Below are 13,375 nucleotides of genomic sequence, written 5' to 3' on the forward strand. Positions count from 1 at the left end.
AGCATGAGGCCAGGGGACTGGCGCAGACCGGTCCAGTCCAGTCCCTCCTTCCAGGCCTCCTGCTGCCCCGTGCCAGGGTCCGGAGCTACAGGGTGTCACTGGTTGGAAATGGGACGCACTTCTTGGCCCGATGTACAGCCATCCAGCTCTGTCTGCCAGGCCCGAGGGCTCCGGGGCGCCCGCCCGCCCGCCCTAGTGGGCAGAGCGGGATTGCCAGCAGAGGGCACACAGTGCTGGGGTGGGAGGACTACCGTGCCTCAGGTCCTTTCCCCAACCTGAGCCCATGGGGTGGGGTAGGGCATAGGGTGTGCAAGGCGAAGGGGATGCTTTTCTAGTCTCTTCCCTCCCACTGCTGCCAGGCTCCCTCTGTCAGCCTGTGCTTTGGCAGGCCGTGGAGGTGGGCCTGTTCTCAAGTCTCCCTTTACAACCCCGCTCTGGCCCCTTCTTGGGAAACAGGAGTGACCTCAGTCCCTGTCTCTCATCTGAGGAGGACTCCAGCACCAGAGCCCAGCCCTCGCTTTGAGGAAGCCCTGCAGGAGCCACGTCTATAGCCCAGAGCCCAAGGGTATTAGAAAGGTCCCAGGTCTAGAATAGGTACAGGGGACGCCCTGGGCCTCACTGTGGGCGGGAGGGGTGTAGTCAGCCACCCTGTGCCTCCTGGGGCTCCATCTTCTAGCATGTGCCACCCTCCCTGGCCATGCTTTTGTGGGGGGGGGCTGCTGCATGCAGATCTGCCCCCCCCCCCCAAAAAAAAACCCACAGCTTAAGAGCAGCCAGGGCAAACTGCTAATGGCCGGTAGTGCAGGCGTCCAGAAGGCCCATTGGAGGATCCAGCCCAGCCCAGCCCCACATGTGTGACCCTAGGTACTTGGACAAGGCAGGGGGTACGGAGCAGGGCTCCCCCTACTACCCCCCACTGCTAGGCTGCTCCACTGGCTGACAGGAGGAGTGGGAGAAGGACTGGGGGGTCAGGGAAGCGGCCAGACCCAGTCCGGAGCCCTGAGCAGCGATCTGCACTGCCCAGGGTCAGGGGGGTGGGGGGAGCGGGCCTCACCTCGGCTAACCTCCCTGCCGAACAAAGGGGCCTTTCTCCACACCCGCCTGGGAGGGTGTGCCTGCCCGACGGCTGCCGCCACTGCAGAGAGCGCTGTTGGTTTTTTTTCTTCCTCCTCTTCTTCTTCTTCTTGACTTTTCTCCATTTCTCTCCCTCTTTTTGGTGCCTGATCTCTGACTTTTAGTCTCCATTTTTAACTTTTTGAGAGGCGGGGGCGGGGGGAGGGGGGGAGGCGGAAATCTTCCTCTTCAAGCGTTTATCAAGTACAAGCGTTTATCAAGTACCGGGGCAGGTCTGTGCTGCCCAAAGGTGGGGGCGTCGTGGGAGTGTTGGGAACAGTCCTGGGGTCACGCGGCCGCAGACTCGCCCGCATCCAGAGCAGCCCCGCTCCGGGGAAGGCAGGTAGGGACCGAGCGGCGCGCCGGCGCCGTGCAGGGGGGGCCCGGGCTCGCTGGTTTACCCCCACAGCCATGCACCTGGCAGCTCCCCCCTTCCCGCTCCTCCTCGCTCGCCCATTCCCCGGCCCCCTTCCATCCGGCCCCCGCACCGCAAGCTGTTCCTAATCAATGAGAACGGGAAGCTCGGCCCTCACATTACATCACGGGATGTGCTTGGCAGCGGCGACGGCAGCAACGGGAGCCGCTGCCTCGGGCAGCACAGCCCTGGGTTCGAGCGGCCTAGGTCTGGCCGGGTCCTCCTTCCTGCTCAGGCCTCGTGGGTGTTGCAGAGGGAACCCGGGCCCCTGAAGCCTCCCGCGGGCGGCGCGCAGGTTCGCCGCCCCCGCCCCCGGCCGGGTCCCCGGCGCTGCCGGCGGAGGGCAGCTAGTGTTAACTCGCTGCGCCACCTAGCTACGGCGTCCGGGAATGCAGCGCGCCGTTCCCCCCGGGGTGCGGCCCCCGGGCCCAGCTGCCCCACTCTCCGGAAAGCCCCATCTGGCCCTTCGGGGCGTTGTCAGTGGAGAACTCGGCACCTGCCAACCTGGAGGGTCGCTAGCTAGCAGCCCGGACCATCCCAGCCCTGTGGCTCTGTGTAGCTGCCCTTTGACAGGTGGCCAGCCTCAGTACTGTGTGCAGGTCCAAGCTTCTGGGAGATGCCCCTCAAGCTGCTGTTCAGGGTCACAGCAAAGCTGAGACACAGGGCCCTGGAAGCTGACCTCCTTGCCCCATCTGTGCCGTCTTTACGTGTGCCTCACGCTTTATAGAGTATAAAACCATCGGGTCTTCTCTGTAAAAATCCCTACTCACAGCTCACTGTGCCGTCCGAGGCAAGCCTGGCAGGGGTTGGACCGGGAGGGAAAGGAGGCCTGGGAGACCACCGGGTGCCTCATAACAGCAGGTCTAGGATTTGGATTCCAGGCCCAGGGCTCGAGGCCACCTGCCTACCCACTCATTCAACCCAGCCTGGGCTTTCAGGGCTGAAAGTTGGAGATTTTGAGTCAGAGGCCTAGATTTTTCACGTTTTATCTGGACAGCTCTGGACGGTGGCTGCCTGAAGGCGTCGGGGGGCTGGGGAGTGGGGAGCAGAGCCAGCTGGCGAGAGCGGCTCCCTGCCCTGCCCTCCACAGGGAGACACTGCATCCTTCCTCTGGTTAGTGCAGCCCTCGGGCGCGGGGGTCTGTGTGGCCAGGCCTGCACTCCGGGCCCACCTGGGCTTTGCAGGAGAATTAGTGCTACTGGGGTTTCCACATCAATTCCTCGGGCATTGAGCGTCAAGGACGGACCTGCAGGAAAAAATGTTCTCGGGACGCGGAAGGTGCCAAACACCTGGTGCTTCTGTCCCCCGGGGGGGTCAGTGTAGCCACAGTTGGAAGAAGGATCTAGAAGGATCTAGGAGGATCTATTTAGAGTCTTGTCAACCGCTCCCAACTGCACGTCCAGGTGTGGTGGATATAGTCGTGAACAAAACACTGATAGGCCTTGACCCCAAGGGGATGATGGTCTGGTGGGGTGCTCCCAGGCAGGAACCCCTGGACCTGGGAGGCCTGGTGGCCAAGTCCTTAGGGCTCTTGAGCCCTCCAAAGCCAGAGTTTTCCACTCTTCCAGCCCTGGCCCAGCCAGAGGTTCCCAGTGTGGATGGGATTTGAAGGAAGGGCTACTTGGGCCTCCAGACTCCAGGCAGCAGTCCTCCACTTAGACCTTTGATTGTGGCACATGTTTGTGTTTGTTGCCCTTCCGTGAGCCCAAGTCTGTCTCCCCGCAGAAGGCAAGTCCTTGCTAAAGAGGCTCCTTTAGCCTGAATGTCAGGTGCTGCCCCTTAGGGGGCTGAGGAAGTTAGAGTGCCTGAGGGTAGGAGGCAGGTGGCCTCGGCCTGCTGTCGCTTAGGTGGGTTCTCCTTCCCAGGCCCCCTGGATTCTCCTTAGGAAAGGGGGGCGGGTGGGGTAAGACCGTGCTCATGGCCACAACGGGAGAGGTAGCGTGGAACACAAGGTGGCCAGGGAGCCCTCGTGTTGCCCCATCCTCGCCGTCTCCTGGCCAGTCTGTCCGTCTTTCCATAGGTAAGGAAGCTCCACATGTGGGAGGCTTCCCCTGCCCAGGGCTGAGGGTACCTCTCCTCTCTGTGGGGACTCACTTCTGCCACCTTCTTTTCCCGGTCAGTTGTTCCTTTTCTGCCCCTTCTTCTCATTCTTTGCTTCCCCTCCCTTCCCCAGCACATTGCAAGGGCGTGTGGGTAGAGGCTCCTTGGCCTGGGGGCTCTCCAGGCCCTCACCCTGATGAGTGCCCTCTGCAGCCAACGGCTGGCTGCCACACAGCTGTGCTTAGGAAGCCACTCCTGAGTATTTTCAGGAAAGTTTTCTCCCCTTCTGTTTTTGTGGTGGTTTTTTTTTTTTTTTTTTTTTTTAAAGGAGTCATTTCCTCCTTTCCTTTCTCTTTCTCTCTCTGCTTTCTTCCCTCTTTCCTCCCTCTTGGAACCTTCTCCTTCTCTTCAGCCTGAACAACTTCAGCCTTGTTTTGAACCACTTTGCTTTGGTTCTGATGTGCTGTCTTGGCCTCTCTCTCTCTCTCTTTTAGTTTTCATGTTGCCTTCTTGTCATTCTCTTGCTCGGGGGCTCAGTGATTGCTTCCCTCCTTTCCCCAAACTCCCACTTGGGTCAGGTGTGTCCCTCCAGAGCTTCTGTGCCCCCCCCCCCCCGTCACTTCTCATCCCTGGTTGGCATTAGCGCCCAGAGGACTCTGTGCCTTAACAAATAATTAGACCAAGGACAAGTGTGTTTGGGGGATGGGGGGAGGGTGATGCCTGACCCGGGGAGGTGGGGACACTATTAATAGTCCTAAGAGCAGCTGGAGGTGGGGGCAGTTGTCTGGCCAGGCCTGGGCAGCTTACAGGGCCAGAAAGGGCAATGCTGGAAATAGAGCGGGTGGGGGTGGGGGAGCAGCTCCGCGTGCCCCTAGCCCGGATGGGGGGACACCCTCCACAGGGCCCACCTTTTCTTGGTGTGCTGGGCCCACTGTCAGTTTCTGTCTATCAGGCTGAGGAGGGGACAGAAGCTTTAGGGGCTGGGGGCCACTCTTCTGGACCCCACTATTACATGACTCCTGGCCCCAGGCCCTCTTGGAAATGTTGGCTCCAGCTGCTGGTTGAGCCGTGGCACCAGCCGGCGCTCCCAGGAGAGGCAGCTGGGCACCCGTTGGGGCAGCACCGATGCTTCTGGTGTCCTCAGCTCTCTATACCCTTACCGCTGGGCTAGGATAGGCAAGGCCTAGGGCCCAGCGTCCTCAGAATCCGGGGCACAAGCATTTTCTCCCCCTTCCCTGTTGCCCTGACGCATCCCCCGGGTAAGGGGATTTCCAGTGTGGTGGCCGTCCAGAGACCATTTACCGCGACCACTGACTTTGGGGAGGGACACGCCTGTAGAAGGCATCCCGCTTTCATTTCCCGACACACCTCTCTGCCCCTCTTTGCAGATCGTCATGGGCCAGGCCCTGAGGGAGCCCCTCAGCTTACTGGCTGTGTTCTCTGGGGCAAGACACCGGAAAATAGTAATCCAGGGCATACTCAGGGGTGTCATGAAGAGGATGCACGCCTGAGGGCAGGGAGCTGAGGGCCAGCCACACTCCCCCCCGAAGCAGCCTGTGAGCGGAGTGGGAGAAGGAGGAGCAGTTTCAGCTCATGGAGGCGAAGCACCTTTTACCTGTTTTCTCGTTTTCCTCGCCCGGGAACCCTAGGTGGTGGGTAGCACCTGCATTGAACAGAGGAAGAAACAGCTCAGAACTTGGCCAAGGTCACTGCGTTGGTAGATTCTAGAGCATGGATGTGAGCTCAAGAGGAGCCCCTTTCCACTGTCGCTGGTTATCCACCTCTATCCCCCTCTGCCCTCCCTGTGCTGGGGTGAGGCCCCCCCCCCTTAGAGCAGACACGGGGTCCAGACCAAGGACATCTCCCCTGGATAGGCCAAGGGCAGGCTCTGGGCAAACGTGGGCCAGGGCCCGGGGCGGGGGTGCTCCCGCCTCCCACCTCCCGCCTCCCGCCTCCCGCCTCCCGCCTCCCGCCTCCCTCCTCCCCAAAGACCCCTTCCTTTGGCTTCTTCAGTAGTGGCCACTTCACCCCCAATCCCTGTCTGACAGGAATTCTGATCTGATGGGATTTGCTGGCCCCTGGGCACCTCTGGAACACCCCAGATGGTGTTACTGCAAGGCACTGGGTCTGCTTGTTCAGAGAGAGCCACGGAGCACTGACGTCTGAGGTCTCGCAGGTCGGTGCTGAGTCCCCTGCAAAGGGGGGACCCGGGAGGAGCCCGTGGGTCCGCCCGCATCCCCCAGGGCTGCCTGCCGGGCTGGGCGTGGAGAGGCCCCCAACTCGCGGACGGACCTGGCCTTTGCCCCTCCATCCACCTGCTGGGTGTTGTGCTCTGCACCACGGTGTATCCTTCCTCCTGTCTCCTTCATGGGCCACTGTCTGTCCTCTCATGGGAATAAGCAGTCGGGCACCCAGTTCCCTTGGGCTTCAGTGACCGGGTCGCGTCTCTAGTTCTCCCTGGGCTGGGGGCAATGCCAAGGAAGGTTCTCCCGTCGGGTGCGGGGCAGAGAACGCTGAGCAGCTCACACCAGGGGAGGACCACGGACGGCACTGGCGGAGGCAGGGTGGGTGGAGGTGGGAACGGCGTGCTTGCCTCCAGGGCCAGGGCCTGCGACTGCCGTGTCCCATCCAGATGTTCCCTGCGGCCTGATCTGTTGTCCCTGCCCCATCCTCCCTTCATGGCCTTCTTGAGCTCAGGCCTCAGGGGCAGCCAGAGCAGGTCTAGCCTACGCAGGTGTGACCGGCACGCCACCTCCCCCCGCTGCACAGGTGACTCAGGTCAAAGGCTCAAGCCCCTTCAGATCCATGAGTAGAGGGGGAGTGAGGAAAGGAGAGAGGAAGGTAATGAGGGGGTGATGTGTGTGCCTATCCTGCCCCTGGCCACACCCCTGCCCAGATCCTCGGGGCTGTGCTTCCTGGTCATGCTCCTGTCCCCACCACGTGGGGCTCTAGGGGTGACAGAAGAGGGATAAACCTCAGGATGGCTCCAGGGCCCGAGTGTAGGCTTGAAGCTGGGGGCGGAGCACAGAGTGGAAAGAAGGAAGGAAAGATCCTAGAAGCCCCCTGGGCCGGGCCCAGGCCGAGCCCCTCCCCTCTTTGCCCTCTGGCTGCCCTGCACTCTCAAGGACTTCCTCGGTCCCTGGGTCTCCTGTTTGCAGAGATGGGGAGAACCCCTCTGTGACCCGTCTCCCTAGCCCCCCATCCGTCCACGGCTCCCCTCCTCAGGGTGTCTCAGATTCTCAGACTTAGGTTTCAAGAGGCACAATAGTTACATTCTCCGGCTCTGATTGCCACAGGCCAGGCCTCTGGCTCCCCTTGAGATTGGGTTTCCAGTGCCCTGGATGCTCCGGAATCACAGAAGAGGGGGAGCCAGGGAGGGGGAGGGGAGTGTCACACTGGGGAGGGCCAGGATCAGCTCCTGAATTGCATCGGCCCTTCAGAGGACCCCCAGAACAGCGCACGCTCCCGCCTGCTTCCCGAACCCCAGACCTGGAGAAAGCCCGGGGAGGGGCAAGCAAACTGCAAACTCCGGGGGTTGTGCTCGCTAGCCCCCCGAAGGTCAGAGGTCCGGCCGAGCTAGAGGTGGCCTCCTGTCTGGCCCAGCGCTTAGCACTGAACATGCCGTGCCCGGTGGGACCACGGCTCTGCGTGCATCGTCTGCTCCTACCCCTACGGGGCAGCAGGAAATCGCTTGTTGTGTGTCCAAGCGCGTGCGCGTTTGACTGCGCTTGCCTCGGTATACGCGCGTTGTGGGTGTGGTTGAGCTGGGTCTTTCCGCCCCTCTTGGCCACCTAAGAGCTCACTCTGTCAGTGATGTGCGTGGAGGCAGCCGGCCAGCAAGTTGCGTGTGGCCCCTTTCGCGGAGAGAGTTTGTTTCGGGTGGGAGCTGAGGCAGAGCGTTCCCTGCAGCGAGCAGGAATTCGTCCTTCACCTAGCGGGAGCCGTAAATATCTCCCCGTCTGCGAGTGGAAATATATATACGTATATATATATATAACATGCCGTCAACTGGGGTTCGGATGCAACACTGGGCTCTTCCTGGCTGCTGGAGCTTCCCCTCCAGAGCTCCAGTGAAGTGTCCCTTTTGGATACACACACACACACACACACACACACAGAAACGGCAAGGTCAGGAGAGGAAAGAGAGCGGGAGAGAGGGAAAATGAAGGAGAAGGAAGGACAGAGAGGAGCGTGGAGCCAAGGCAGAGAAAAAGGAGATCAGGAATGGGATTCCAAAGGGAAAGGCGAAGAGCTCCATAAAAAAGTAGTGGGGCTTCAAGGGCTGAGAAGGGCTGGTGGAGGGTCGAGAGAGGCAGTGCTGGAGGGGGAGCTTCGTGGCTGTTCCAGGGGATGTGAAGGGACCTAAGGAAGAGAGGGGTCCACACTGCCTGCCAACTGTTGGCCGAGCTTGGCCCAGGTCCGGGTATTTGCAGAAGGCCACAAGCCATTGATGCAGGGGGGTGACCGATGACAGGTGTGCAGACGAATGGGGAGGAGTAGCCCCAGACCCAGGAGCCATGCTGAGACAAGAGTCCAGATCGGTCACCTGCCTCTGCATAACCCTCCCTTCTGGAAGCCTCCACGGCGGCCAGAGCCCTAAGGCACTACTGGCAGGTGGCCTCTCCCTCAAAGGTGTGGATCACGTGAGCAGCCCAGGTCCCAAGCAGAGGGCAGTCAGCAGAGCATGCTCCTGTGGGTGACATGAGCTGGCGTGACCCTCGGCAGCATGAAGAATAAGCTGTGGGCTCTGAGATTCTCTCCGTCCCCAAACCTGGCCCGGGCTCAGGGACCCGGATGCCTGCCTGCCCAGGGCGTGCATCCCAGGGCATCAGACACAGTGGCTGGACTGTTCCTAGGAGGCTACATTTGAGAGGCCTCATGTGAGAAAGCTTCAAACCAGGGAAGGTGCTCTTTGGTCCTCAGCGCCAGGGAAGAGGGAAAGGTTGAGCTGCGTCAAGGCCAAGAGCGGGTAGTGGTGCCCCCCCACCCCCCCCGGCTGCTGCGTCCCCTCTCCGGTCTCTAGGATGTGAAGGCAGCAGTTGTCTCTGAAGAGAGGGGTAGGCAGCGGGGTTAGGGTTGCTTTGCTGACCTTGGTCAGGGTGGCCCTGAACTGGGGGGTGTGTACCTAGGGTCCCCAGTGCTCCGGCAGCCAGGCTGGGGAGAGCCGAGGCCACAGAGGCTTCCAGGGGATGTGGCCCAGGAAGCCGGGGGAACCAGAGTAACAGCCTCTGGGGGCGGGGGGGGGGGGGGCGGGGGCCGGGTGGTTGGGGGAGGGAGGATAAGAGATGGAGCTGGGCACCTGTCTGCCTTGTGCCAGCCAACACTGTCCCTGCCCCTCCACTGGCCCACAGGCCACCAGCTGGCCCATTATCCCTGGCGAGAAAGCAGACACTGGAGGGGGGCTCCCATGCAAACCCGCCCGGCAGGGACTGCCAGGGGAGAGCCACCCTGTTCTGGGTCGGGGGCGAGGGGAGAAGTGGGGGGGGGGGGTGCTGCGGAGACAGGAGCCCCCGCCGCGCAGCAGTCAGGTCTCCTCCTGTGCTGTTGGCAGGGGGCAGTGCGTGGGGCCTGCGAACAGGAGATAAAGAGTTCAGGCAGAGGGTTTTTTCTCACTAACCGTGGATTTGTATGTTTGTTCAGCTGGTGGCTCTGATAAGCCCCATTCTGCCAGATAAAAGCTGAGCAGCCATGAGGCGGGGCGTGGGGAGGGGTGTCATAAAGGGACCTTCCTCCCGTCTGTCCTGAGGCCTGGGGTTATCCCCTCCCCCAGGGAGCCCAACAGGGAAGGGAGTCAGCATGCTGGGTTGGCGTGCTCCCCGGTGGGCCAGGCGGATCCCAGAGGCCTTGTGATCCCAGAGGGTCGTCTAGAGCAAGCCCCGACCTCCAGGCGCGGCTCCCCAAAGCGCCCACGGAGGCCGGCCCAGCTGGCTCCCGCTCCTGGGGCGGGAGGGGGTGGGGGTTTCTCCTTACCCTCCCTAGAAGCCTGTCCACCAGGGCCCGGTGGCCGGTTTGGGCCCCACGGCTGCTGTATGGGTTCCTGCCAGTCCCCTGCCCCCGTCCGTCCAAGGCGCACCCCTAAGCCTGCCCCCCTCCCCCTCCCCCCGTGTCCCTCCCGGTCCTGCCAGGGCAGGGGTCCTAGTTGAGCCCCTGGGCCCGGGGATGGCCCGTGGAGGGGGCTTCGGCTGCCTTTGAGTAGCACGTGGCGTCCCCAGGGCCCCTGCCTCAGCCCTCCCTTCTCCTGCTGCTGGGTGCTGGCCCCCCGAGGGTGAAGGGGGTGCCGCTGGAGCAGGACGGTGGCGCCCTGGCTGAAGCTGCCCCTGCTGCAGGGCTGCCCCCTGAGCCTTCCGAGCCCGGGTCCAGATTTCCCGTGTTTCTGCCTTTTGTCCCGGAGCCGGGCTGAGCCTGCCGGGGGCCGGCGGGGGTGGCATTGTGGGGACGCCGGCGGGGCCGCCAGCCGTAAGATGGCTGCCAAGGGCTAAGATGGCTGCCAGCAGCGCCTGGAGGCGCGTGGCAGCGGGCCTCGCCCGCGCCGGCTGCCCGCTCCCGCCTGCTCCTTTACATCAAGCTAATAGTAATAACAGCAATAACGTCTCGGGGCAGTGTCCTGGTTTAGAAGGATTTCCTGCCTCTCGCGCTCTCCCGGAGCCCCATTTGTCTCTGCCGTAGTCGCTGGCCCATCTCCATCCCTTTGTCGGGTTCTCTCTAGCCTTTTCTGTCCTCGGGCTGGGTGTGCGCATGCGCGCAGCGTTCTGTCTCCACGTGGCCATTTTCAGGGGGCCCGGGACCGCGCCCGTGGGGGGACTCCTCCGTCTCCCCCAGCTCCGCCGACCCGGCCCCGGAAGGCCGGTGGGGAACGAGTGGGTCCCAGGATGGGTGGGGTCGGTAGCGGGCCACCCCAGGGCGGCAGAGCCTGGAGTGGGTGCCCCTCAGTGGGCTCCACGTGCTGGTCCCCCGGCCGTGCCCTTCCTGAGCCGTTGAGTGGAGGAGAGAGGGAGCAGGCTCAGGGTCCAGGGAGGGCCTGGCGTGGGGTGTCCACGGCTTTAGCCCCTCAGCTGCTCCTTCCTGGACAAGCCGGGCGTGGAATCAGACCTAGATAGCCGGGAAGAGGCCAAGGTGAGAGAAGGACGGAATTCATACCCACGAGGCGCCGTGGCCCAGAGAGGTTGCCCTCCTGGGAGCGTGGGGGGAGGTCCTGTGGATTCTCTCCAGCGCGGAGCGCACCACGGGCAAAGAGGCGGCCGCCTGGGATAGGATTCGCCACCCCTCCGCACACCACAGGGGTGAGCACAAATGGAACGGTGGAAGGCTGCACCCCAAACTGGAGGGGGGGGGTGGCGAAGGACCGCCATGAGCACTTCCCTTGTGAGCCTCTCTGGGCGTTTGATTTGTGACAAGGTTTGCTGTTCTTTTTTGGAATTAGAGAAAAAAAAAAAAAAATTGAACAGGTAAAGAATCCGGGGGGAGTGGGGCCTAAACCTGTCCTGGAGGCAGCCCGTCCTTTCCCACTGGTCACCTTGAGGCAGGTGGCCGAGAACTCGGCCTGAGCCGAGGCTGGGCCTTCGCTCCCATAGGGATGCTGTTCTCACCAGCCCCTGTGGCCATCACTCTCTGTCCCTCCCGAGTGGCCGCAGGGCCCCCTGCCGCAATCTCTCGGGCCCACACCTTGCCCTTTGGGAACTTCCTTGGCTGGTCAGTCCCCAGTGTGAACAGCTTGGCTGTGAGGCCAGCGAGGGGTGGACTCTCCGGCCAGCAGGCTGACCTCGGGGCGGTGGATGAGACCCAGGAGGCAGGGCCAGAGTTGGGCAAAGCCCCGGCCAATACCAGGGCACGGTTTTCTGATGCCACCCCCACGTCGTCTTCCTGTGAGCGGCCCTTTCTTCACCAAATGCCTGCCTTCCTCCTGCCCCACAACCTGCCCTGGCCCCCCTCTGCCACCCTCTCGCCAGCTGTCGTGCCTGGGCAGGCATTCTGGAGGTCCCCATTGTGCCCCTGGCACACAAAGCTTTGAGGACCTGGGGGGGGGGGGCGGGGGTGGGGGGGGCTTTCCCAAGCTCAGCAAAATATTCACACACACTCTCCACCCTGCCCCAGCCCTCTGTGAGCTCCCACCGCACAATGGGCCCTTGTCTCGGGGCTCCCTCTGAGCAGCTGTGGCACCGGGGCATGAGACAGCCCAGACAGGCTGGCACAGAGCGGGCGACAGCGTTAGGGCAGGCCTCCCCCCTCTGTGTTGCCAGGCACCGCCTGTAAGCATAAAGGTGAGGTGGGGGTGGTTCAGGCTGACAGGAACGGCTGTAATTAATGAAGAGAGAAGGACGGGGCTGCTCCTCTGGGGGCTTGGGCTGAGCGGAGGATGGGGGGACCCTGGGGTTCGTCCCAGCTGTGCAGAGAGGCGGTCACTGGCTTCTTTCACGGGCACCCTCCTTGCCCTGGTTCTCAGCCACTGCTGCCCACTTGAGGGCGACTTCGCCCCCCGGGGCGCACGGGGCAGTTCTGGTTGGCACACGGGGGTGCTACTAGAATCTAGAACGTGGAGGCCAGGGCTCCTGCCAGACACACCCTGCGGTGCCCAGGATGCCCCGCCGCGGAGAATGGTCTGGCTTCACTGTCAGTAGCACTTTCTTCCTCCTCTCTCCAGGTCCCCCCAGGCTGCTCCCCTCCGAGGAGAGGGTGCTGTGAAGGTGTTGGCAGGGCTGAAGGCACAGCTCCTTGGCTGGCGTTGGTGGGGCGCTTCGATCCTGACCTCTTCTCCCCTTTGTGTCTCCCGCAGAATCCGGACAATCAGATAGTTCAAACCAGCAAGGAGATGCGGACATCAAACCACTGCCCAACGGTCAGTGCCCCTCCACAACTCCCGCCGGCCCACGCCTGGCCTCTTGGGCCTGCCCTGCCCCCCTCGCCCTCCTCTGCCCTCCAACACCCTGGCCAACCTGGCCTCCTGTCTGCCCCCATTTCTTCCCCTCGACTCAGCTGTTCCTCAGCTGAACTTCAGCTGATGGCCAAGGGGGTGGGGGCTCCCCTGAAGCCTGCTCGGTCCTCCGTGTAGACGTGAGGGCCCTGAGGGCCAGCCTGTGTCTGGAACACGAGGCTTGGGAGGAAGCGAGTCGAAGCGAGAGTGGGGAGAGCTTTGGGGAGACAGGCAGGTGGCCCCTCCGAGCCTGGCCTGACTCACTCGCTTGTCCTTCCACTCTTCAGGGCACTTAAGTTTCCAGGACTGTTTTGTGACTTCCGGGGTCTGGAATGTGACGGAGCTGGTGAGAGTATCACAGAGTAAGTGAGTTCTTTCTTCCAGCCGTGGCTGAGCTCAGCAGACCGGGGGTGTAAGGAGGGGGGATTCGGACCCCATGTGTCCCCCCTCCAGCTGGTGGGGCCCTAGTAGGGGGCAGACAGGATTTCCTGGGACACTCTGCCCGTTGGTACTGGGCTAGGTGGAGCAGAGGTGCCCAGAGAGCCCTATCTCTAATCTCCACTGTTTTGGAGGAAAGCAAAATCATCACCAAGGGCTCTTCCCCAAAGACCCCCCCCCCCCCCACAGCCAGGAGGAGGCTTCTGGGGAGCCGCTCGTGACAACGAAACAGGCCCCACTGAGCCTTCCACACCGTCCAAACCTCATCACCCTCTCGCCTTTTCCCAGCTCCTGTTGCCACAGCATCAGGGCCCAACTTCTCACTGGCGGACCTGGAGAGTCCCAGCTACTACAACATAAACCAGGTGACCCTGGGGCGGCGGTCCATCACCTCCCCTCCTTCCACCAGGTGAGCCCAGGACCCCGGCCCTCCCCTCCGATCCCCAGGCCGTCTCGGGGGC

General features: G+C 62.5%; 1 protein-coding gene and 1 long non-coding RNA gene across 9 annotated transcripts in view; one reads left to right on the forward strand and one right to left on the reverse strand.

Moving 5' to 3' along the window:
- Window positions 1–13,375, forward strand: part of NFIX (nuclear factor I X) — a 99,945-nt gene that overhangs the window by 63,099 nt on the left and 23,471 nt on the right. For all 6 annotated transcript variants that reach the window (XM_023246090.2, XM_023246091.2, XM_019818198.3 and 3 more), the window contains 3 exons: window positions 12,339–12,401; window positions 12,764–12,838; window positions 13,203–13,323. In XM_023246090.2, coding sequence (XP_023101858.1) covers window positions 12,339–12,401; window positions 12,764–12,838; window positions 13,203–13,323 — 259 coding nt within the window. The remainder of the gene's footprint in view (window positions 1–12,338; window positions 12,402–12,763; window positions 12,839–13,202; window positions 13,324–13,375) is intronic.
- Window positions 1,338–13,037, reverse strand: LOC123382329. Of its 3 annotated transcripts, none has more exons than XR_006590552.1 (3): window positions 9,186–13,037; window positions 5,655–7,527; window positions 1,338–5,231 (listed from the first exon to the last, which is right to left on the reverse strand). It is a non-coding gene; the product is annotated as an uncharacterized LOC123382329 (long non-coding RNA). The 3 variants fall into 3 exon arrangements; XR_006590553.1 differs by lacking the exon at window positions 9,186–13,037 and having other exon boundaries at window positions 1,338–5,008; window positions 5,184–5,231; window positions 5,655–8,806; XR_006590551.1 differs by lacking the exon at window positions 9,186–13,037 and having other exon boundaries at window positions 5,655–8,806.

Source organism: Felis catus, chromosome A2, assembly GCF_018350175.1.
Source record: "Felis catus isolate Fca126 chromosome A2, F.catus_Fca126_mat1.0, whole genome shotgun sequence".
NCBI classification, from domain to species: domain Eukaryota; kingdom Metazoa; phylum Chordata; class Mammalia; order Carnivora; family Felidae; genus Felis; species Felis catus.